General features: G+C 33.8%; 1 protein-coding gene across 2 annotated transcripts in view; it reads left to right on the top strand.

The window, feature by feature from the left end:
- Positions 1-26,955, top strand: part of LOC135849495 (dopamine receptor 1-like) — a 414,234-nt gene that overhangs the window by 331,445 nt on the left and 55,834 nt on the right. Inside the window, exon 3 of one of the 2 annotated variants that reach the window (XM_065369962.1) lies at positions 10,610-10,765. In XM_065369962.1, the coding sequence (XP_065226034.1) occupies positions 10,727-10,765 (39 nt within the window). In that variant the 5' untranslated portion in view covers positions 10,610-10,726. Of the gene's footprint in view, positions 1-10,609; positions 10,766-26,955 lie in introns of those variants that run through there. The other variant, XM_065369963.1, reaches the window with a different exon arrangement.

The following is a 26,955-nucleotide window of genomic DNA, read 5'->3' as shown; positions in this document are numbered from 1 at the left end:
TTTCAAGTTTACGCGTTTTGGGAATAAGACACCAGGACCAGGACCAGCATCTTGGTCTTCATTGCTTTATAAAGGCGATAATTTTATCCAGACTGGTGCGGTTCTTCACCTACCATTGTGTGTATGTGACCACCACACCAATATCTATAGGAGTAATTCGTATTATAAGATTTACTTCAACACGTACTAACTATCTCTCCTTACCCATATTACTGCGATAGGAGGACATAGGAGGAAATATGTGTCTTACCCTTGGCTCAGCCGAGATGCTTATACGGCCGTATAAATTGCGAAATCCTTTTTTTTCTCGACGATAGTTCCACGAAAAACGCGTAGAGTTTTCAGAAGAATCTTTCGAAGGTTTTATTTGGTCAAAATGTCATTAATCGTTGCTCAATATATACCAGTATGGAGAGTTTTATCGCGTATGGATTCGATGAGTGAAGGGGAGGAGGCCTACACGTACATGAAATGGTTTATGGTAAGATTCGTTTTCTGTATAGTCATAGACGTCGCAATAAATGTCAATTTCTTCGCAATTAATCAACGGTCGTAATGCGATGCTATAGCGAAGTTTGTAGAAGTTGCTTTCTTCCCCTTTTTTCTTTTTCATTCATTCTTTCTTACTTTCTTTTCCAGTTATATTAGTTCGATTGTTACTGGAGTAAGGGGAATGGTTAAGGAGGGTGGGGAGGGGTAAAAGAACACCGATTGAATATCACGGCTTGATGCCAAGATTTGAGCCTTTAAAGAGTTTTTTCACAGTGTTGTAAGGTGTAAGGCTTATAATTGTAGACGAAATTGAAACGAAAAGTATCTTTATAGAAGTTTATATGAAATTTACGAGCATTGATAAAAATTTATTGAAGTTGATAAGTTCTAAAAATCTCAAACTTTTTGGAAAATTATTTGATCACTTCGCATAAATTTTTTTTGGAAAATATTTTTGAATTTTAGCTTGAAAATAAATTTTGCATGCATAAAAAAATGGCTCAAAATATATAACTTGGAGAGGCGTGCCAAACGGGATGGGGAGGGGAGTGTCTCATTCCCTCCTCAGACAGAAAAGTTTAGTCGAAAAGTTGGGAATTTTTGGGGAAAATTGGGTGAGTTGGAAAAAGTTGGGAAATTTTAGAAAATTTAGTAGAAATTATGTTAGCAGGGAAGATAAAAAAATTACTAAAAATCATGAGTTTCATGAACATTTTGAATTATTTTATAGGTAGTAGCACTAAATGATTTCCATCAGCAAATCAAAAAACCAGTGGACTACTCATTGTTTCCAGATGATCTCTGTATGTACCTTGAAGGTTCATTCATAAATCAAATTGAGATCATACTCCAAAATGCCATAAACCATCTTCAAAAGTGGATCACTAGCAAAGGTCTCCGTTTTCTCTGCTGAAAAAACAGTGGTCATAAATTTCCATCATAAAAGAGGAACATTCCCTGATGTAAATCTACAGCTATATGGTACTCAAATCAAAAATGTCCAGCACCATAAATTCCTTGGCTTACATTTTGAAAAAAAATTGAATTGGAAACTGCACCTCAAGACCATTAAGCAGAGATTAAACAACGCCATAAACTTACTTAAAAAAACTCAGCCATACTGCCTGGGGATCAGATAGAAAATCTTTGTTGAAAATCTATAGTCTGCCATCTGCAATCAATAATGGACTATGGATCCATTGTTTACAATACAGCTTCAAAAACTGACCTAATGAAATTAACTCCAATCACCAACCATGCATTACATTTATCAATAGGAGCATACCAAACCAGTCCAATAATCAAACTTACAGAGGATTCTGGAATTACTTCTTTATAAGGAAGAAGAAACTATTTAGTCTTAAAACAATACCTATGTCAAAATTGCCAAAAATACTGGTACAGTGGAACCTCGATAACTTGAAACTCTTAACTTAAAAACCTCTATTAGCCAAACCAACCTCCATTCCCCTCGAAATCTCCGTAACACTTGTTAACTTTACTCAGATAAGTCAAAATTGACTACACAAACCAGTTGTAACTTGAAACCAAAATTTTGCCAAAATAGCGAGAAAGCCTCTATAAGTCGTACGTTGTCAGGCATTTACCTCTATAACTCGAATATTTCAATTCATACTTCTATATTTTATGCGCTTACACATCTCTCAATTCATTCATTTCGTAAGACCTCTAAACTCTAACACTCTCAAAATCTTACCTGCATATCTCGAAACTGATTATCTCAAAAACCTCTATAAGCCGAATGAATGACCATTCCCCTTGGATTTCAAGTTATCGAGGTTCCACTGTAATATGAATCATCACAAAACATTCCACTCTCACCTTCATTACAAATATGGCATACAAACCATTTGGATATAGAACAAAAGAGCTAATAGTTTCTTTGGGACTTGACCCACTCAACATACCTCAGATTGAGAGCTATTGTAAACAGTACCATTTTATTATACCAACTAAAAATACCGCCTACAGATTAAATAGAAGAGAAGAGGTGATTCTAGCCAGAATTCGAATTGGACGTATTGCATTGACACACAGATCACTTTTTACTGAAAAATCCCTCAAAAAATAAGACACGTAATGTGAATGTAGGTGCTTAGTGGTGTAGTGGGTTGAGCCACGGCTTTCTGAACAAGAGGTTATGGGTTCAAATCCCACTAGAGATGCAGGCATTAACATGTAATGTAAACTTTGTGTAGTGCATTTAACATCTATTACATGTTAAGCTCCGAGCACCAACCAGTACAGCAGATGAGGCATCAGAAATGCACGTAATCTGTTGCCGGTATCAAATAGCTGTAACTGGCTTGAGCAACTATAGGTAGCGGTGATTACTGAACTCAGGGTTGTAAAAACCCGGCTAGCGATGTATGAGCTACTTTGTAGGTAGCGTAGAAACAGTATTTCCTGTAAAGGACAAGGAACCATAACGACGATGATGAATGTGAATGTGACAGTCCAACACATTATAGAATCATGTAAAGTATAGTATGAGAAAATCAGAAACAAAACACTTGGGGTAAGTTTTAAATACATGCAGGTGTACATGAAGATGAAGAAGCAATGTGTGTGAAGTTGTTCTTGTTCCTAATTTGTGCAGGGATTTATGATTTGTTATAACTTATGTTTTGCTTTGTTAAATTTTGATATATTTTTGTTAAAGGCCAAGATGCCGGACTTCATAAAATAAAACTTTTTTACGATGATGATGATGCTTTCCTCTTTTCTGGCCAATGTTAGAGAGTAGAAAAATTAATTTCTCACTTCAAAAATATTGTTTTACTTTAATTTTTCAAAAAAACAACTTCTGTTTTCCAAAATTAGTTGTTTTGAAAATATAAAAATTGTGTCCTGATAAAAATGAAGAATTGTGAATTTTTGAGAGCTTCTGGCCTCGCTTATTCGTTTGGGTCTCATTCATATTTTTCAAAATACTATCTGAAAACTGAGAATTCTAATGCCATAAAAATTCAAGAATGATGTTGCTTTACGTTTCAGTTCGTTTTATTTTTTCTGACCAATGTTGGAGGGTTGGAAAATTTTCTTCTCATTTCAAAAATAATGTTGCTTTAGAAAAAGACGCAAAATTTTATTCAAAATACCAAAAAGCATATAATTTTGGCATTGAAACTTCTCGTATTGAAAATGAATTTTTTGAACCTCACAAATTGCAAATTTTCTGAAGCTTTAGATAATATCTGATTCCTAAAGCCCAAAAGGCTGAAAAAACAGGAAAAATAACACGAAAAAATTGCGAATTTTTCATTTTTTATTTCAGTAGAATACCAACGTTGAATTAGAACAATTCAAAGTTTTTGTCAAGTATGTATAAAAAGCATGATTTTTGAATAATTTAATATTATTCAAAAATTTGTTTCCAACTCCCCCTTCCAAAGCTTGTTCGAACCATTTCTGGAAAATTAGGATGAAAAATTCTGGAGGGATGGAGAGGTCTCTTGGTAAAAAGTTTTGAAAAAATCCCCCCACCCGGACGACACATTATTTCGTCACGCCTCTGATACATACATACATAACTTGTTGCCATTTCTGTCAAATTCATGTGCACAAAAAATTACCATTGTGTTTTGTATTTCATGGTGAAGTTGTCTTAACAACAGAAATGATAACGCGATCGGTGTTCTGGAAAAAAATACTCGCAAATAAAAAATATCATTCGAAACCGTAGATATTTTGTAAAGAAGAAAATAATCCGACGCTGTTGCGAATTTTTTATTTTTACGATTGATTTTCTTACTCTTTCTTCTTGTTCGGTTTTAACTTCTTGCATTGTATACTCTTAATCGACTTTTGTTATCTGCAGTAGTAGTAAAGCAAAAAATTACAAAGATGGAGTATTTTTTTCGGTAAAAACGTCGCAACAGCGGTGTTGAAATAGCAACAGGTGGGTCGGTCTTGAAAAGGTACTACACACGATACGTTTTCACCTTCAAAAGGTATTCCTGCTCGCGTTATTAGACGAATATTTCTAATTAAACATCGTATTACAACTTAAGGTTACGCACGTAATCACGAATTAGCTCACATTCGTAGGTACAGATAAGTAGACTCCTCAATAAGTATGTAGGTATATCACACGTTATAAGAAGGAAACCGAAAACTCATCTTGTAATTCGCACTACGCGACGACAAAGCGGTGCATTTTTCTCGCTTTTTTTTCCTGCTTCGTCGAAACAACAAGGAAGAAGAAGTCGGTGACTGAAACGTGAGACGTGAGACGTGTAAGTTGCGGTACTACGAGAGTTACACGAACCCGGATATGTACCACGAGAGCTTTAATACTACCACGTCAAAGTTGGGATTAGACGCGATTTTAATAACAAGACTCGAGATAAATAGCAGTCTCTCTTTCTTAACCAGATTACACCTCAAGAGTTGAATGACGAAGAGTGAGCCGTATAATAGGGCAATACGACTATCTAACTTGCTTTTTCTTTAAGATTTCGCCGCCTGTGTCCCCGCCTTTGTTTCCCATACCATGTTTATTGTTCGTTTCTCAACAATAAAACACTAGATCGAGTTTTCTACTCATCGTATACATCGTTTCGTTTTGTCTTTTGTGCGTACCACTATCGAGTGATGTGATTTTCCAAGATACTCGTAGATTCCTCATTTTAAATTACGTTCCGATAACTAGGCAGCGAGCTGAGGTGTAACGAGATATTTGTATGTAATTTAAAATCGACAGAGAGGTGTCAACCACTTCTGGTATTTAGGTATTCATTTTGTTTTAGGTATCAAATGTAGCTGATCGGTATTCGATATAGTTGCGTTTGGAATTTTCGTTGTTGTTATTTTTCCCAAACGATTTGCACTTTCTGAACAGTCTGTTCGCAGTATGGTTGAAGAATAAGGTAACAGCATTTTCACGAGCATGAACCAAAATGCCACGTTAGAGGAAGTGGATGATTTTTACGGCAGTTTGATTAGGCAATTTTATTAACACCTATATTATACCTACCTACTCGTATCTACATATATGTATATTATTATGCACCTACGACAGTAAGATAGACAATTTCAACAACTTCACTTCTCATTTGAACCCAACGAAATCAATACGTTAATGGTTTGCTGATTTGTTGGGTACAAAGTCCATTTTAATGTCTCAAAAATTAATCTGAGGAGTTTCTGAGTAAACGCCGTTTTAAGGACGATTTGTGGACTTTTTTGTAAAACATACCTATCTACATTTTTTTGAGCAAAGTTGACCAACGTGAATAATTCCTTCGATTAAACTCTCAAACATAAAAAACTAATAATTTTGGGCAATTCTGGAGCCTCCAGACATTTTTTCAGTTTTCTCCAGAAACTTCAAATTACTCTGCGAAGGCCAAAAATGAACACTTTGAGACCTATAATTTTGATCGATGTTTTTGGGCACCCTCTCAACCGTTTTAGGCAGGTATTGCGAAATTTCAGGAGTGCCTGGAAAGTGGAAAGGAAAGGAGGTAAAATTCCCTCAAAATTATTGAAATCAGCATCTCGATCGTTTTTGTGTATTTCGTCTCTTCACTCACCTTTTTTGCTGTAACCTGAAGCAGACTTTTTTCCTCTAATGGGCACAGAAATTCTCCCGGTTTTGAGAATTCAGAATATGCTAAGGCATGAGAGACCTGTGGCTTTTAATTTTCAAAATGTAGAAATCCTGCCCCCTCCCTGCAGCTGCCTTGAAGCCCCTTTTTGTAGGACTAAATTTCATTTTCTTCACTGAATTTTTTTTCTCTGATTTCAAAATATTTTTTGAGATGATTTCAAATTATTTTTTTTGAAGTGATTCCAAATGCATTTTTTCATGATATTTCAAATAAATTTTTGAATTTTTTGTGGTAATTTTGAATGAATTTTTTCATGGTGATTTGGAATAAAGTTTTTGACAGTGATTAAGAATTTGATCGATTTAGTGAAGGATTTTCTGCGTCATGGTTCCAGATGATTTTTTTATGATTTCAATTTTTTTAAACGAATGTTTCCATGTTGGTTTCAAGTGAGTTTTTTCAGTGTTGAATGAATTTTTTGGGGTGGTTACAAGTCAATTTTTTTGTGATGATTTTGTGTACTTTTTTTCGTGGTGATTTTGGAATAAATTTTTCGTTACCGATTTACTTAATTAAATAAAATTTGTGATTTCGAATTAATTTTCTTAGGAAATTTTTACAATAAATTTTTTAATAGGCAGTTATTTTTTTAAAATTTTGTTTCCAAAATTCAAACAGTTTGAAACTTTTTTGTGTAAGTATTTTGTGATTTAAAAATGAGTTCTTTGATGATTTCAAATTCATTTTTTTATTGTAGTACCAAATTCCGAATGAATTTCATGTGATAGTTTAATTTTTTTGATGATTCTGGAATGAGGGATTTCAAATGATTTTTGTTCAATAGTGATTCAGAATGATTTTTTTAGGAGCGGGGATGAAAAATTTAATTTTTGGTAAATGTTCAAAATTTTTTCATAATATTTAGAATGCATTTTTCCGGGCAATTTCATGAAGTGTATTTTTTTGAGGGCGATTTAAGATTTCATTTTTTGATTTTTGATGCAGTGCAAAATAGAATTTCAATATGGATATGTTTTTTGCGCCGATCAATCACGCATATTCTGTGGAAAAATGGCGACTGTACTTCAGATGTATCGTTACAAAATGTTTGCTTGAGAATTTCAAAATACCATAAGTCGGTGAAAAATCCATCAAAAAAGATTTGAAAAAAAAATCCATTTTAAATAAAGATTTTACCAGCATTAGATACACACTCCAGAAAACTCGATTTTTTTTTTATTTCAGTTGAAGGAAAAAATTGGAAATTCAACTATTTAAACACCATTTTGGCTCCCACTCCCAAAAAAATTCCATTGGGAGCCCTGAAAAACTTTCTATAACATCGACAGATATAATTTCTGGAACTGAGGAAATATTTTGGAATACGGTGGTTTCAATTTTTTCGTCGTGATTGCTATTTTTAAGAGAGCGGAAAAATTTGGAAAGTTTTGGGCTCGGTATAAATTTTCTATGTTTTTAAAAATTCGTATAAATTGTCAATAAATAGGCATCACTGTGTTCCAAAATATTCCTCCACATTCAGAAATGATGTATTTCAAGGTTTTAAAATAATTAATTCGAAATATTTGCGAAGAAAAAATTTTCAAAACGACAATTTATCGAACAATGCGCATTTTTGAATTCTCAAGCGCTCAGTAGAGCCCTCAAAGTGGTCTTGAATGGCTCAAAACTAGTAGTTCTTGATTTTGATGTCTGGGAGTTGAATTGAAAGCATTGTTCACTTCAGTTGCAACGTTTTTTTCAATTTGTATCCAGACAAAATTTGAGTAGATACACTCAACTTTGACAACCCATAGCTCTTTTTTCTCAAGGTCTTAGATTTTTCATAAGACACCTTTTCTACTCAAAATAAAATAACTCCTTGAATTAAGTAAAAACTCGAACTAGGTACCTATATTTTTTTAATAGAGAGGAGAGGGGGGGCTCATCTGTCGCTAAAACATTTTTGTATAAAATTCGGTTGCACTTTTAGAGCAACCATAAAATGGATTAACTACCAAATTTTTTGATTCAAGTAGGTCCAACTCTTCACCTTTTCAAATTCAAATGAGAAAAATTATTGCTTTGACCACGTTTTCCTTTCCAGTATCGGATTTGATGCAAGTGCAGCTATTCCATTCACATCTTCTGTAACGAACGAGGCAACTCGTGATGAATTTCTGAAGAAAACGCGATTTAATATTTTCTACGTTCATTTTCTCGTTCGCAAAATAATCCTATTGGTCTCCTACATCTACCTGCCTATAAGTAATTTTATGTTCAAACGAATGAAATCCGTGCTTTAAAAACTATAAACAACTCTCGTACCTATTCAAAGTTTCTCTCGAACAAAGAAATGAAAAATAAAAAACGTTGGTTAATTATTGAACAGTACTTCGCACTTTACATGCTACGTAGTACCCAACTCAAGTAGGCCTACATAAAGACAAATTGAACTAAACCACAAAGAAAATCCATACTTGAAGACAAATCTAAACCTAAGCAAAACAATAAAAATTCATCACCGACAATTGTAAATGTTGGAAAAACGTAATTGTACAGAAATTCAATTTTCACTTTGTTCGTAATTAAAGAAAACCAAGTTTGGTTTTTAAATAATTCGACGCCGTTTCCTTTCAGTCTCATTATTCTATCGTAGTATTCTTGTTCTTGTATCTAGTTCGTAGTTAGAGTGAACTGCGCCCCGAAGATAATGAATTTACTAACGACAATTTCTTCATTATTGAATTTCAGCGAGACAACATTGTCTACCTATAGACGTAGCGCATCGATAATCTAATCCTACTTACTACGAGCAATTTCCTATTTACAATACTTCTCGCGAAGGTCAGGCAATATTTTAGCAAAGGTACGATAGAAGAGGAAAACGACAGGGTTGGCAAATTTCGTGTCTTTTGTAAGTGTTACTAACAAAGGATTAAACGATTTTAACCTAGATAATAAATGACTCGAAGGATGTTTCAAATTTTTGCTGGGAAATTTTCAAAATCGACGAACGCCGATGAAAAGTTGTTTGTGTTGTGAATTTTCTTCAATTGGCTGGATTTTGATTAATTTTCAAAGTACCTACGTTATAAGTTTTCCGGATTTTATTTTATTATAATTTTTTAAAAATAAATTTTTATTAAAATTTCATCATAATAATATGGCTTACTTCTTATGCACGTTGACGTGAATAAGGCATCTTTTAATTACTCGTATCGTATTCATGATTTTAATTTCGAAAATAGGAAAAAAAAACTATAGCTCTCTTTCGGCGTTGCCACATTTCGAGATACACACTTACGTTAGGATTCATAATCCTCGCTTTTAAAAGCCGCTTAACGTATTACATCATGTCGGAGCTTTTCAACATCCCTGTGTGCTTTTTGAGAAAACGCATTACTGCGGATTCGAGAACAGGCTTCGTGCCAGCATCGCGACCGCGTCGCACCTCTCTCGTCTTTTTCCATTGCGACATCAAAAGAGTTGAAAACTAACGCCAAAGAAATCAGTGCTCGGTTTAAAAGTCACCTCCGCTATAAAAATTCCAAAAGCATGGCTCGTATTTAATTAGATTTCGCGCTATGAAAATCATTCGGCGAGGTTTCCCCCGCCCTATAAGCCACCGCCGCTCAAAATGAAACTCAACTACATAATAAAAAGTTAATTTACTTTTTAAAAGACAGCAGACTTTTTAATTAATACCGTGTGTAGTTTCGCGAACAAGTAGCTCACGATGGAAAAAAGAACAGCAAAGAATCCGCCGAGGGACAAGCTTTCGCGTGCCTGTTCTGTATACCTCCCACTCTCTCTTTCTCTTCTCGCTTTTGGGGTTTTTTCTGCAAAAAAAAAAAATTAATTGACTTTGTGCACTTCATTAATTAATTCAGCGTCGACTACTTTTTTCCTCTCGACTTGCCTTTGTGTACTTAAGGTTCGTATTTTCTCTCGTTTACTTTAGCTCTACCTATACAGCTGTCGACTTTCCACTCTCACTTTCCTGTTTATTATATTTGTACGGTTATTTAATAAATTAATTTTTTCATTAGCTATTAAAATTCTAGTGTGGATTCGTCCGCAATAATCAATAGGCTGGAATGGGGATGATTTTTTAATATTTTCAGTAGCGCAGATGAATATATGAAATGAGCTGGGGTGAAAAATGAAACGGTCCCTCCAAATTGAAATATCTCCAGGATCATTATCATTTCATATTGTGCTTCAATTGAAAGGCTCATTATTTCCTACAGTTGCACAAATTTTATCGAATGGAAATCAGGGACAGGAGGGGACAAGGGTGATTTTGTGTATTTTTTTTTGGTATTCTTTCGTAATAAAAAATCGATCAATTTTTTTACTAATAAATGGAATCTCGTTCGAGCCAGAATATACTACATATAACGCTATCTCCACCGGGAAAACAAAGTCTCACGTGCGCTTACGTAGCATTTATTTTTAACGCAGCCCAACACGTTATATTTGTAAACGCCGCAAAAGGTGATTGGGTAAATAATTTATAGGTTTATTTTATTTTGCAGGTTTGCTCGCGTTAGACAAGAGCTGCAAGCCGGATTTTCGCACACAGCCGTCGAAGGCTCTCTAGGGAGCAATAATGTAAATGAGATCGACTACAATAACGAATACACGGGTCACCGATGAAATCGTTCAGTTACGAATCACCAAAATGGGATCAGGTGAGTGATTAATATCCATCTTACGATATATCCTATGCACCTAGATCGTATGTTGTACGTATTATTTGTGTATCACCTTAGCACCTTGGGTATATATCTGTGTATAAGTCTATAATGGTCTGTGCTGTTCAGTTTGTGTGATCTGTGTTTGTGCCCATCTTTCTTATTCTGTTTCGATACGGTCCAAAATAGGTACACTGTCTTGTGTAGGTAATTTTCTTGACTACATTCGTGATGTAGGTATTTTCCATCAATGTGGAAATACTCGTCGTATTTTATAGTATTCCCTATCGTAAAATTGTGTTTCCTTTGTTTAATTCAAACTGTCTGGATATTGTGATATTGATAAAGAAATGCCTACGTAAACGTACAAAGTGTGCAGAAATATCGAATACTCCAAAGAAAGTTCGTTGTTCATTGAACGATAGAAAATGGTTTAAGAACGACAATTTAGGTGGTCGATAGGAAAAAGTCTTAATACGATATTTTTCATTGATAAAAGAAGGCGTTGGCCCGATAAATTTTTTTATGAGATAAGCAGGCCTTTTTTCATTACTTCTTTTTTAGGGGAAGGCCAATTTGCGAAAGTTGTAAGTCCATGTTGTACTCCCTACCCACCCCAAACATCCAAAAAAATTATATTTCCAAGCAAAAGTCCTGTTTTTTGCCAAATTTGCTTGTGAGGATGTGCGTTTTTTTTTTGCCAAATTCGCCCATGTCAGAAAAGGTCAATTTTTGGAAATATTGTCAAAAAGTGTTGATATGGTGAGGGGAGGCAAAAAGCGTCAATTTTTGGTAAAATAGCCAAGAAGTGTCCATTTGTGTCACAGTTGTATGAATGTGTCCATTTTTGACAAAATTTTCCAAAGTGTCCATTTTCTAGTAAAATTGTCAACAAGGGTCAATTTTTGTCCGATCTAGCCAAGGTTGCTCAGAAAAATCATGTTTTTGCTAAAATTGTCAAAAAATTCCCGTTTATATTATCAAAATTATCAAAGAGTGTCAATTTTTTGCAAGTTGGAAATTGTAACGTTATTTCGTCAAAGTTCTCAAGGAAATAGTTTTTTGATAAAATTGTCAAATGGTTGTAATTTTTGCCAAAATTGCTAAAAAAAATTTATGCTTTCTTTGCCAAAACATCCAAAAAGCACAGATTTTTAGCTTCCATGCCTGAAAAGTCGTCTTTTCGCTTCAAAGTTTACCAAACAACTTGATTTTCTATTCACATTGTAGAAATCGCATAATTTATCGTTCATTCCGTTAAAAACTTCTCTTTTTTAAAATAGCGATAAAAACTATTTTCTACCAAAACCATTAAATTTAGAAAGGGTGGAACACAGTTGTTGCGAAGCATCTCGGAAAATATCTATATTTGGAAGGAAAATCTAATGAATTTTTTTCAGTCAAAATGAAAATTTAAAAAATAACGAAAAATAAATCTTGATAAATAAGATGAAAAAGACGACCATTTTGAGGACAAAATCTAAATTAGAAGTTCTGGAAGAACTACATAGTAATTGACCCTCCTCATACACCGAATTACTTTTCCATTGAGGCAAAAACACTAATTTGAAAAAAATTAATTGTTGTCCCTTTCTATGTTGAGGATATGCAACCCAAACGACGTCTGTGACTGAAATTGAGGCATTTTTATACCCCAGACTCAGATCTATAAATTATTATTATTACATTTTCGGGCATAAAAATGCCCATCATACCTTGTACTGTAGTGATGGACGTCGTTTGGGTTGCATATTTTTAACCTAGGAAGAGGCAAATCTGATTTTCGAAAAAATTAATGTTTTCACGTTGATCAAAAATTTGATACAGTGTACGAGGGGTCACGAAGATATAGGGAGGTTCTGAACTCTTAGTATTTGAACGTTAGAGAGCTTTTGAAGGTGTACGAAGCAGTGGCCTCGATGTAGCCATTGTGAGCATGGGGCAAAAAAATGAGGGCCTCCCGAAAATTTTCACATCTTCCTCCCTTCTCTAAAGCAAGACTTTTTTCAAAAATTGTGATCGAAACTGAGTTATTTGCAGAACAGAATTTTTTCACAAGTTTTCCAAAAAAAATCATAATTCATTTTTTTTTTTTTTTTTAAAGATCATTGGAAAAGTTTCTCTTAAAAAAGTTTTCCAAAAAAAAAATTTCTCAAATGAGAAGTTTCCTTCAAAAATGATGACTTCATTTATGAAGTTTTTATTTTTGACGGTTGAGGTCAAGAATAAATTTTATTTTGCGGCAATTTTTTGGGAAAACTTTTTTAGAAGAAACTTCTTGAATGCGATTTTTTTTTTTGAGAAAGAAATTATGATTTTTTTGTGAAAAACCTATGGAAAAATTCTGTTTGGCAAACAATTTATTTTTGACCTCAATTTTTGAAAAAATCTTGTTTTACAGAAGAGGTGGACAAGAGACAAGACATTTATTTTTAAAGTGCTTACAACACAATAATATTTTGGTTTTAAAAGCACTTATACTATTTCTATTTTTTGAAAAATTAAACTAGATGGAGTAAATTATCATTTTTGATTAACTTAATAATATTAATAAAATTTAATTTATTATCAATGAATTCGTTTAAATCATCTTTTAGATTTTGAAGGTTTAAAAAGAGGCAAACAATCAAGTGGTTGTTATCAAAAATTACGTTATAATTACAACATAAAGGAGGATTAATTTTTTTCAAAATATAATTATGAGTTAATCTAGTGTGACCAATTAAAAGTCTAGTAATTTTTGTTTGAGATCGACGATTAATACTTTTAATTTTGTTGAAGTTTCTGGGTTTGTGTGTGATAGATCTTAGCCAATTTGTTTGAGGAGTATCATTCCATTCTTGAGACCATAAAATTTTTATATTGTTCTTCACTGATGATTTAAAGTCTGATAATGGAATATCAGCGCAATAACAATTGGATTGTGTTCAGACAATAAAATTCCAAGATCTTCTCGATGACTGTATAATCCATTGCAGTTCCATGAGATAGCGCTGGTCATTGATGGTCAGTAAATAAATTTTATCTAGAATTATGTAAAAATGTATTACTCTCATAGTAAAATTTACTAATCTCATAGTAAAATTTACTATTCTCATAGTAAAAATCACAATATTTTTGAATGGGATCCGGTTACTGTATGAAATAGTAAAATTTATCCATACTTTTTTTTCCGTGAAGTAATAAATATTTGTTTTAACATCTTCAGACTTTGATTTTGGTGTTTTTTACTCATTTTTAAATTTTAACACGTTTTTTGAGGGGGTCGATATTAGGGTCACTTTTTTTTTGGTATGTGACCAATCTTCACCAATTGTAAAAATGTTCTAAATCCTTTATATTCCTGTATTAAGTAATAATTATTTGTTTTAACGCCTTCAGACTTTGATTTCGGCATTTTTTTTGCTCATTTTTAAAGCATTTTTTTAGCGGGTCGATATTTGGGTCACTTTTTGTAGGTTGTAAATTTTGGTACTTTTTGAAAAAAAGTTTTAAAAAAATAGTAAATGAAAATTTCGGGGCTTGGAGCTTTGGGATATAAAACTAGAAGGGCGAGGATATCGTTTAAGCCATCATCGACATTTTCAGCTCAATCTGGCTTCGAGAAATTCAAAAAATAAACATGGCGGTCGATAATAGGACCGTCTACCCTAATAATTATAAGAGCATTTCTGATTACGAATATTTCATTTATTTTCTTCCGTTTTGCATTTTTAACGTTGGAACTTCGAACTTTATTTCAACGTTTTATCAACATTTCTCAAGAAAAACAACACTGTCTTCCCTTTCTCCCCACATTTGAAACAAAATTGAGTAGGTATATTTCTTCTAATTTTTTGAGGAAAATTGTCGCACGATTATTATTATTTTTTTTTGAACATTTTTTCATGAGCTTTCATCTTTTTTCTTCTTTGTTTCCTTGATTTTAATAAAATCTCAGGAAAGGTTTTGAATGAATCAAATTTTTTTACTATAATTATGACAGTTTGGAGCAAACCCCTTAAACTGAAAATTATTCACGGACTAGTGCTCGGTGCTCAACAATTTTTCATCAGCTTTCCAATAATCGGACATGCGACATCTGTTGAGAAAAGTTCTTACACAGCGTGGCATATTGAAAAAAATCTATCAAATCAGCTAAATTCGAACCGACTCTCATCTCAAATTATATATCAGTATAGTTGAATGAAACCATAGTATAAATTGCTGATAAATTATTCAAGGGTCGCTTTCGCTTTTTCATCGGATTCTCGTGTGCAAAGACAACGTTCGACTGGAAGAAATTTCCTTACACCGAGGAAGAAACTTCTTGCTCGACAGAAAAGATTCCTTTTTCGCAGAAAGACTCTCTGAATAACGAAGAACGTCAACGATGTCGAGTGAAATTCCAATAAGTTGTTAGCCAGCAGCTCCCCCCCTCCCTTCTGCACCCTTCATATAGCTAACACGACGGTGGAGAGTTTTTAACCGAGTGATTAATGAACGGCTACGATATTCAAGTACATATAATCGTTAATCAAGCGTACCAATGACAGAATGTTAAAACCTGACAGTACATTCTATTTTCACGAGAGAGAACATCATCAACCAATAAACTATTTTTTTTTCTCCCCTTTTTCCTCACGCGGTACTTTTCCGCTATGTTTTTCTTCGCGGCTTCGTCGTCGAGTCTGTCGCGTCGTATAAATAAATCATAGGCTTCGGAATGAGTTTTTATTTTCCGGCAATACTACTTATGAGATAGCGAAGAACTTCCCCGAGTACCTGTTTCCTTTCCTGTTACGAGAGAAGTGCCTAACGTGCTCGAATGTGAAGGCGTAATTTTAATAATTGAATTTTTCGTTTAATTATGACGCTGTTAGGCGTTTGTATAGAGTTATATACAAGACCCCACCGCGTACTTCGACTTGCCTATACTGAGTTAATTATACACAAACAATGGAAGAATATCTTCTAAGCAGCCACGTTCTACTGTTGCTTTATCGAGTTTCATTTGGCTTGTGTATTTTATACTCAAATGCACGTATTGTATTTCAGGCTGAAATGTAACTTCTTTAGGCTGAGGAAAATGTACCATTGAAAATTCTGTCCAATGATATCGAAGTGAGATGCATTTCATGTGGTTTTTTTGGGGAGGAGGGGCTGGAGAAAATTTTCAAGCAGTTGAGCTCCCTACTTAAAAGTATCGTTTCAAAAGATGTTGCTGGAAATTAAAAACTATGAATTTTCCACTTTTAGAAAAAAAAAACATCTACGTACTTACGCACTTTCCTCGCTCGTAATATTTATTACTTAGGTACATATAAACAAGCTCAGACATTTTCTCATATTTGACGTCGTCGTCGTCGTCCTCATCCTCATCCTCATCCTCGTTGAGAGAAAGAACGCAGGTAGATTTCTCGCCTTGCTGTTCCATTCGCCATACTGTGTGGTGGCGCTCTGTAAGTAACGTCCTCCAATTTATCAACGTCATGAAAACGTACCTACCTTACCTTATAGAACGTAAACGCGTAACCAGAAAAAGGTACAAAGAGCTTTGGTGTACTCAAAACGCACAGCTTGATACATTTTTCCTTCGTATGTTGACGTACCGCTGCGCCTAGATCGCTCTCTCTTAAGCAACGTTCGGTATGGTGTTTTGTGACGTCGTCGTCGTGTACCAGGTATTGAACTAGGTGGCGAATGTGTTGGTGAATTATTACTTTATAAGAGGAAGTATTCATGAACACGATGGTTCGATAATGAGACTGATTTAATAAATTTCAAGACGTGTGATGTAGGTTGCTTTTGGATTTTGTAGATGAGAAAGGGTGGGGATATAATATGGCTGTGATGGAAGTGATTTTTGAGAAATCTCACTTGAATTGGGGAACTTGGTGCAGAAAAAATCAACTTTTCATCGGTATCGGCCTCACGAAGTTATTATGTAATCATCCCCAATCACTCTGAAGAATCTAAAAAGACTTTTGCTCTGGTATTTTCAAAATTAACAACCCTTGTGTTGGTATTTTTGTGCTAAGAGCATTCATTTTCGAAATTTTGCCATTTTCATTTGCTTCAAGAAGTAAGTATTTTATATGTCAGAGAAGCTCTTAGTTTCAAAATCTCTGCACTTTCATAATTTGTCAAAGATGAAAAAAATTATATAGATTTGAGTCCTGAGATTTTTACGAGATTTCTTTTGAAATCCAGTTCAGATTGAAACGCTTTTGCTGTGGTGTTCTCAAAATTTTCCTCCTTCCACTCCTTGAAAGTTTGTCAACGATGAAACAAATCATCTACAGGTGGATTTGAGTCGGTTTTTGTGAAACTATTGTATAGGAATTGATCTGATTTCAAGTGAAGTGAATCAAATGGAATGGAATCGAATCATTCACAACCGTTTGAACAAACTGATTGATTTCTAGGTGAATCATTCGCGAACCAATTGACTCATGTAAGTGACTCGTTCGTGAACGAATCGATTCATTTGCTCAATTTTTGACGAATCATTCGCGAACGAATTGACTCGTATAAGTGACTCGTTTGCGAACGAATCGATTCATTTACTCAATTTTTGATGAATCATTCGTGAACGAATTGATTCGTATAAGTGAATCGTTCGCGAACGAATCGATCTATGAACTTGATTTTTGTTGAATCATTCACGAACGAATTGAATAATTTTTGGTGAATCATTCGTGAATGAATTGATTCGGAAGAGTGACTCGTTCGCGAACAAATCGATTCATTTGCTCAATTTTTGATGAATCATTCGCGAACGAATTGACTCGTATAAGTGACTCGTTTGCGAACGAATTGATTCGTATAAGTGACTCGTTTGCGAACGAATTGATTCGTATAAGTGACTCGTTTGCGAAAGAATCGATCCATGTACTTGATTTTTGTTGAATCATTCACGAACGAATAGATTCGTATAAGTGACTCGTTCGCGAACAAATCGAACCATGTACTTGATTTTTGTTGAATCATTCACGAACGAATTGAATAATTTTTGGTGAATCATTCGTGAATGAATTGATTCGTAAGAGTGACTCGTTCGCGAACAAATCGATTCATTTGCTCAATTTTTGATAAATCATTCGCAAACGAATTGACTTGTATAAGTGACTCGTTTGCGATCAAATCGATTCATTTACTCAATTTTTGATATATCATTCGCGAACGAATTGATTCGTATAAGTGACTCGTTCGCGAACGATTGTTCCATTCATTTTCTCAATTTTTGATGAATCATTCGTGAACGAATTGACTCGTATAAGTGACTCGTTTGCGAACGAATCAATTCATTTACTCAATTTTTGATGAATCATTCGCGAACGAATTGATTTGTATAAGTGACTCGTTCGCGAACGAATCGATCCATGACTTGATTTTTGTTGAATCATTCACGAACGAATTGAATAATTTTTGGTGAATCATTCGTGAATGAATTGATTCGTAAGAGTGACTCGTTCGCGAACAAATCGATTCATTTACTTAGTTTTTGGTGAATCATTCACGAACGAATTGAATAATTTTTGGTGATTCATTCTCGAACGAATTGATTCATAATCGCGAACGAACTGAATAATTTTTAGTGAATCATTCGCGACCGAATTGATTCATATAAGTGATTCGTTCGTGAACGAATCGATCCATGTACTTGATTTTTGTTGAATCATTCGCGAACCGACGAATCGATTCATTTGCTCATTTTTGATGAATCATTCGTGAACGAATTGGTTCGTATAAGTGACTCGTTCGCGAACGAATCGATTCATATATGGTAAGTGACTCATTCGCGAACGAATTGATTCATAAGGGTACTTTCAAAGACATTTCCTATAAATCCCAAAAGTTAAAAGTTGATCTTCTCTTAAAAACTCGATTTTCGAAAGCTTACCAAATGTTAAGGCTACACTACTTCAAATTTGAAGAAAAAATCCAAAAAACATTCATGTTTGTGATACTTACCTACAACTGTGTACTTCATAATTTGGGCTTAGTCAGATTTCAACTTTCTCCCTTTTCATACTTAAGTTATGATGAACTCTAGATATCAAAGCTTGTGTGACTTCAATTCAAAAACTTTTCAAAAAAATTGAAAACATTAAGAATTGTAAAAAAAAAATAAAAAATGGATGAACTAAAATACTGAGATCTCTGGAAGAGTACTGAAATCTTCAGAAGATCCAGCTTCAAATCGATATTTATCAAGACTCGATGAATGTAGTTGAAAGTCCCTGTTTTTCTTCCAACCTGGAATCTTTGTAGCAGTCTATGAAACACTTTGATAAAAAATGACATTAGACGACACAATGTTCTTATTTTTCTTTATTTTTGATAAATAAGTCCTACTCGCATAAGATGTTCAAATTTATGTAGCATCAGCACAGCTCCTGAAAATATGAACAACAGTAAGGCAATAGTGGCAAAAGGAGGAAATAAAGAAGCGAACTACGCAATAAAGCCCAAAAAGAAAAATCGTTTGTCGCGAGTATTTTTTTAAAACGAATATTCGGCGCGTTAAACGACAGCGACATTTTTTGCGATGCGTATGTTTTTTGGGCAAAATGTTTGTGGTGCAGACGACAAAAAATGAAACTTGTTCGTACGTATCTCGAGCGACAAAAGAGCAAATACGAGAAGCAAAATAAAGAAACGCTGCAAAGAATAGAATGCCGAAACAAATGGAAAAAATAAAGTGTATTTTTTCATTTCATTTTTTACTGAAAAAAATTCTGATTGGATTGCTTCTTTGGTAACCATTTTAGTATGTTCGACTGAAGAGCGAATTCCAAATTCGTAGAAACAGTCTTGTGGTAATCGTCGTAGCCCAAGATCAACGTCTCAAATCAGCCTATATGTTCATCGCTGCTGCGTGTACTACGAGTAAAAACGCACGAACGAATAGAAATTGATTTGCCGATTGTCGCAAAAACCCAAAATGGTTTAAAATAACCGGAAAAATACACACGTCAGTTTTTGATGTCGAGGAGCTTTTCTTACTCTTTTTTTTTAAAATGAAAACAAAATCAACCGCAGAAAGATATATGATATTGTTTTGCAGCAACTTATTCAACTGGTGAGGGAAAAAATCGTCGAATTATTTGATAAATTCGAATTTCATCTGTGTCTTTGAGTTACAATTTATATTTTAATGCGTTTAAAATTTATATTCGAGCCACGTAAACGACGATGTTTACGTAAAAATGAAGCTAAGAGGTTGGTAAAATTGGTAAAGTTTACCGAATATAATTTTAAGTTTGTTTCAAACTCTTCTTATAGGTAGCCATTTTTCGTCGTATAGCAAATTAGTATTATAGCTTTCGTTACCGGAGTCTTATCGCAACCGCAGCACTGTTGCCTTGCATTCCTTTAATTCTCCAATTTTCTGGACTTCCATTTTGTGCCAACCTTGTCCTTTAAGTCTCCATTCATCTCTTCTTTGTTCGAGCGAAGAGATCTCTATTCGAAAAAAATTAAATTCCAGCAACAGTATCGCTCATGGTGCTTTTGGAAATGGTGTCAACATTTTTTCATTACTGTAATTTCATAACTTGCAAAAGCACAAAATTAAAGCTAAATCAAAAAAAAAAAAAATTAAATCGTGTATCCAACGAAACGATAAATTGAAAATTATGTTCGAAAGAGATACGTATTTTCATCAAAGTGCAAAAAAGAAGATTCATATCTACCAGCTAATTATCTACCTCAACATCAAACTACATCTCATGTTTCGTTACTCTTAGGTAGATACCTACTCAATTATTCGTAAACAACATTAAAGTACAACGATATTAATCTTTTTAGCAAATCTAAATCTACCTCGCTTCGTCTCTTTTTCACTCTTTTAGTAATCGTAGCAATTAAGACACTATTTAACCTCTTTCACAGTCTTCTACATAACATTTTTCGTGTCTGCGATGCAGCGTGACAGAAAAAACACTAATCTTTGGTGTTCATTCCGACTACACAGCAACGCACCTCGTGCTCGAGCAAATGAAAAAGATTCGTCGAATTATAAATTTAACCAACTCGCGAATGAAATTAATGTTTGGCTTCAGTACCGTGTTCCTGTTCCCGCACTTTCTCGTCTCGTTGGTCGCTTTTCCAACATCTCGAAAATAAAGTTGTGTACGTGTAATACTAGCACACTGACTCGCATAAACCCAGACACCAACTTGGAATTAATTTAGTTTTATACTCGAGTCATAATCTTTGGCCTCTTCTTCTCCTTCTTCTTCTTCGATGTTATTTTCAACTTTCTCTTCAACCCTTCTCGTCCTTTTTGCTTCACACAGTTTTGATGAACGTGTATAACGTTATGGTACTTGACACCCGATAACCTACGTTGTGTATCTTGTGCAGTTTTCCTTTCGATGTTCTCTTTGAGTTTGTCTGTGCGTCTGTCTAAGCTCGTATCTTCTTCGAGTTGCATCGACTATCTAATATAATCTTGAAGATTCAACTTGGCTAATTTTTGATTAACGAAATTCAGCAGAAATGTGCTTATACTAATTACTGTAACGATAACTCTTGATAAAATTGATTAATCTTTCTTGTCGGTATTTTCTTCTTTAAGTCTAGCCCATATCCTGAGAATTCAAAAAAAGAAAAAAAAATGGGCTAGCATTGAATGATTTCGGTGTCAAGCCATTAACATGTTTGCAACAAAATTATCATTTTTGAAATCAACAATCTTTAATTCCAAACTGATTTTTAATCGCATCAGAAGATCAAATTCTGTTTTGGGTTCTCAAACTCTATCACTAAAGTTCAGAATTGACAGATCTGGAAAATAACGTGAAGACCAGAATTGAAAAATCTTCAACCTAACTGTCTGAACATCAACATGGACTGCAGATAAACTCTGCCTTATCATCGAAATTGACTGATCCTAAAATCTTATCTGTTGATCTTGACAATGAGCAATCTTATATTCAATCGTGTTTGAAAATTAGTAAAAACCTATGAACATGCTTTGTTCAAGTATTATAACTGTACGTGTACAGATTAATCGTCAAGCTTATACCTGAAGATGTCACCACGATTTGATATTTCCAATTTAGTTTTGAATCCAAATAGTGCTGATGTTTGTATTAATTGCTTAAGTTTAAGGAGTCATGTGCTTTGATGAAATCGCCAGAAAAGTGCATGTTTCTTTTTTTTTCGTCAAAATTACGTACCATACCTAAAGGTCTTTTTTTTTACAAAAATGCCAAAAAATATTTTTTTAGACAAAAAAATGAAAAAGTTTATTTTTTGTCAAAATTGCCAGGAATTACTCATTTTTTGCTGAAACTGTCAAGAAGTCCAAATCCTCACCTATCTATAGAGTCGGTGAAACTCGAATTTTTCGCCAAAATTGTCTAAAAGTTCAAATTTTTGTGTAAATTGTGATTAAAAATTTTTTTTGGCAAAATTTACCAAACTAGGTACTGTCAAAATTGTCAGAAAGTCCCATTTCTGCAAAAATTGTCTAAAGGTCACATAAATTTTCTAACGGTCTCAATCTTTCTTAAAATTATATTGTGAGAGTCATATTTTTTATGAAAATTGTCAAAAAATTCCAGTATGTAAGTATGACAATTGTCGAAAATTTCTTGTTTTTTTTTACCTCTATAAAAATGACAAGCAACAATTTCTCTGCAAAAATTATCAAAAAGTTTCATTTCAGTAATTGTCAAAAAGTCCTATTTTGTGCCAAAATTTTGAAGGAATTTCTGCTGTCTTGCCAAATAATAAGTATTGACTTTTTTTATTTAGCTGCCTAAATGCGTTTTTGCCTAAAATTCCAGAGAAAAGTCCAAAGTTTTGACAAAATTGCCAAAAAATCTTTGTTTTAAAAAAGTGTTATTTTCAAAATTGTCAAAAAGTGTAAATTTTTACCGAAATTGTCTGATAAAAGTCCTGATTTTTTTGTCAAATTCACAAAAAAAATCATTTTCTTTGGTAAAATTTCTCAGAAAATACTTGTTTTTCTATAATTAATTGCCAAGAACTATTGTTTTTATATATGTAGACGCCAAAAAATATTTTTTAAACTAAAGTTGTCAAAAAAGTTCTCTTTTTTTGCATGATTATCAAAAAAGTCTGGCTACTAGGTACTCAAAATTTATTGGAGCCCCACGTTTGCAAAAAAATATCAGGCTCATTTCTTGCCAAAACTGCCAAAAAGTCTTAACCTTCTCTAGGTACCTATAATTGCGTAAAAGTCACATTTTTTGCCAAAATTGTCAAAAAGTTAAATGTTTGCCCAAAAATTGTCAAAAAGTTGAGTTTTTTGCCAAAATTGTCACATTTTTGGCCAAAATTGTCCAAAAAGTTGAGTTTTTTTGCCAAAATTGCCAATAAGTTGACTTTTTTGACAAAATTGTACCCCTTTTTGTCAAAATTGTCAAAAACATGAATTTTTGCCAAAATTGCCAACACGTAAATGTTTGCCAAAATCGTCAAAAAATTAAATTTTTTGCCAAAATTGTTAAAAAAATGAGTTTTTTTGCCAAATTTGTCCAAAAGATGACTTTTCTGACAAAATTGTGAAAAAGTTGATTTTTTGCCAAAATTGTCAAAAACTTGAATTTTTTTGCCAAAATAGCCAATAAGTAAATGTTTGCCAAAATTGTCAAAAAGTTGAGTTCTTTGCCAAAATTGTCCAAAAAGTTGAGTTTTTTTGCCAAAATTGTAGTCTTTTTTGCCAAAATTGTCAAAAATTTGAATTTTCGCCAAAATTGCCAATAAGTTGAGTTTTTTTGCCAAAATTGTTGCCTTGTTTGGCAAAATTGTCGCCGTTTTTGCCAAAATTGTCCAAAAGATGACATTTTTGCCAAAAAAGGTTGAGTTTTTTGCCAAAATGTTGCCTTTTTTGCCAAGATTGTCAAAATTTTGAATTTTTTGTCAAATAAATTGCCAATAAGTAAATGTTTGCCAAAATTGTCAAAAAGTTGAGTTTTTTGCCAAAATTGTCAAAAACTTCAATTTTTTGCTGAAATTGCCAAAAAGTGTAAAAAAGCACGGTTTTTTGCCAAATTGTAAAAAAGTTGAAATTTTTGTGAAAATTGTCAAAAAAGCACTGTTTTTTGGAAAAACTTTGCCAAAATAGTACTGATTTTGAGTCAAAATTTCAAGAAAATACCATTTTTCTTAAATACTCAAAAAGTATAATTATAATTTCTTGCCGAATTGTCAAAATTCCCTATCTTTTTTCGAAATTGTGTTTTTCGCTGTATGTCATCCGTAAAATCCTATACTTTATACCTTTATTTTTATTAATTTGATGTTGATCAGATCCAGTTTTACCGATCTAACTGTTTACCTCTCTGTTCGACTTTTCCGCAGCATTTTACTATTATTGCGTGTTTTAAATTCGCAGAATTAAATCCAAATTCTTCACCGTGAATATTTTTTAAGTTGAGTATAACAACTCGTAGCACTCCCAGAAACATGTCACTTGCAATGTAGACTTTCACATGCTCATCCAACTGCTACTCCTGGCGCAGAACCCGTTCAACTTCTATACACCGCAGAGTCGAAAAAACTGGCAAAATCTCTTCGCTATCATCCAGCTTCTTCCAATTTCTGCAAACTTTTACCACAATCTTCGAGGAATTTCTCGCATAAACTACTCGCGACTTCACTCATACATGAAATTAATCGTCTTCAGCTCAACGATCCGTATTCCAAAAGCAACAAATTTGTAAACATCTTACTTATATCTTCGGTGAACCAACTTAAACAACTATGGTAGAATTCAGATCGTGGTAAGGCAAGAAGTGAAGTTCTTCGATTGAAAAAACTCCCAGGCACCATCGCATCGTGCCCCTCCCATCTTTGAACTTTCTTTTTTTCTTTCATTCATTTTCTTAATTCGTAGAGTAGTTGGCGAAACCTCCGCTTCAGCAGAAATTCTCTAATGAAATGAAACACTCATCAGGAGAAAGTTGCGCCATTTTATACGCTCGTTTTATTTGTTCAAACTTTTGCCAGTCGTAGCGGCAACGGCGGCGGTGGCGGCGACTTCGGCGGCGTTAATTAACCGACAAAGTTTTTAACTTAATATTCGCGCGAAATTATTTTTCATTCGCTGCTCTTGCGAGTAGCGAAATAACATTATTATGTGAGAGTTTCACGTTGCTCTACCTATTTCCCTGCTCGCTCGCTTACTCGTAGCTTTGTTCCTTCGTCTTATATGTACTACTAACACACGTTGCCAGCATTTTCTGTCTCTTCGCCGCATTAAATGTACTTGCCTTTCTAGTTTCTTGATCACGCAACGAAAAATAAATTCTGAAACGAGCGAAAAAAATAAAATTGAAAAGAAAAAAAATGAAAGCGAATACGTTTACTTACCCAACCAAGTTGGTAGGCTGGTACATCGTTTATAACAACGAAGCAGCTTTACAAATTGTTTCCATTTTTTGATCTCCCTTCTCTTCTCCATCGTCGACTACGTCTACCATAGAATATGTCTCATGCACAATGCAGCCAGCACGGTCTCATCATTGTCAACATCTCGACGACATCTCGTCTTTGTCATTAGAGTCATATTTAGAACGAGCAACGCGAATACGACGAATTACATCGCTTCGTAGGAGCCTGCAACAAGAAAAGGGATGAAAGTGAAAAACAGCCGAGAAAATATTTTCACCTGCCCTCCTCCTCCTTCCCCAACACATTCCACAAGTACATGCTATACAGATACGTATTTCTTCTACTTAGATGTAGGTATACTGTACATCTACCTTCGTCTACTACTTACACACTCGTACGAGTAGATAAATACCGCTATTGTATCCTATGTAAACTTTCTTTCGAATGAGTTCCTCCGAATAAGTGTACTCTTTACATCGCATTATTTCCTCGCCGCACAACGATGACGTTTTTTCCTTCTCTTTTCTTCATTTTCCTCATTCTCGTAGTTTTTACTTTCAAAGAATAGCAGATAACTTGCTCGACGTGCTTGCCTCATATAAACGCTTCTTGAAGGAATAATTTCATTCAAGTAACGTCACTGAGTAACAGGTTGTATATGCCTACCTTCATTTTTAATACTTCGCTCTTGATTTTTTGAATAAACCTCTCCTCTCCCCCTTCAAAAAATTATAATCGGAATAGTGAAATGAAAAATTAGAGAAATTGTGCTAAAAAGATATGTTCAGATCAAGAAGACAAATAGGGTAAAAAAATTCACAAAAAAAAAAAAACCAAAACCCTTCCAAACTCAAACAATCATTTCATACTACCGAATAAACCCTCAAAAAGCTCTCTAATTATTCTCAAATTATTCATCTCGTCTCAGGACGAAAAAACAATTAAAATTATCACACGGTTTTCATGACAAAAAATCTAAAAAAAAAAAAAAAAATTAAAAAGAAAAACACGTCAAATTGAAACCAAGCTGCTTAGTAGACAAACACAAAAAAACCCAAGAACTTCCGGCATTAAAAAATCTTCCCTCCATCCGCAGTAATTAAAACAGAAGCAACAAACTGTTTCCGCCAAGCATACCGAAACAACACTCACTCCTCCACCTAGAAATACGAGTGTAACGTACCTACTTACTTCCGGATACCAAGATATTTTTTAATATTTAAAACCTCTTCTCGTTTTCCCTGCCACTTTCCATCAAGTTGGTCTCATTTTCTATCTCTATACCTCCGGCGGGCGCAATGTACCCTAAACTATCGTCAATGAAGCGGCGAATAAAAAATTACCATAATTAATTATCGAATGAAAAAACTTACAAATTATTCATGTAATTTTTAACGTTATACTAATACCGGAGAAAAGCTCACCCTCTTTTTTTATTTTTCTTTTTAAAATTCATCTTTCTGAAAAATTGATTCGTCCCTTGAATTAGCACCATGCTATGTCGAGTTTTAATTAAGGGGTTTCGAACAAAATTTTCCACTCATTTTTTTTTTAATATTTTTTTTTGTTTCTTTTCTTTGAATACCTAAGTATCTTGTATTTCTTTTTTGTTCTTTTTTTTCACTGTTGAGCTTCTTCCTAAATGTATTTTTTCCTTTTTGGTACAATGTGACAAATCTTTTGTTCCCTATTATTATTTTAGTCAATCATCCAACACTTTTTTCAAACGCGGTTTCATTTTCTTCAATTTTTAAATTATTTTAACCTTGCTAGCTATTTATGAAGTATCATTTCTAGGGATGTGGTGATACTTTTAGGTCCACCACTTCGAA

The sequence above is a fragment of the Planococcus citri genome, chromosome 5 (genome assembly GCF_950023065.1).
Source record: "Planococcus citri chromosome 5, ihPlaCitr1.1, whole genome shotgun sequence".
Taxonomy (NCBI): domain Eukaryota; kingdom Metazoa; phylum Arthropoda; class Insecta; order Hemiptera; family Pseudococcidae; genus Planococcus; species Planococcus citri.
The sequence above is the reverse complement of the archived record's forward strand: the minus strand, read 5'-3'. Positions and strand labels throughout refer to the sequence as shown.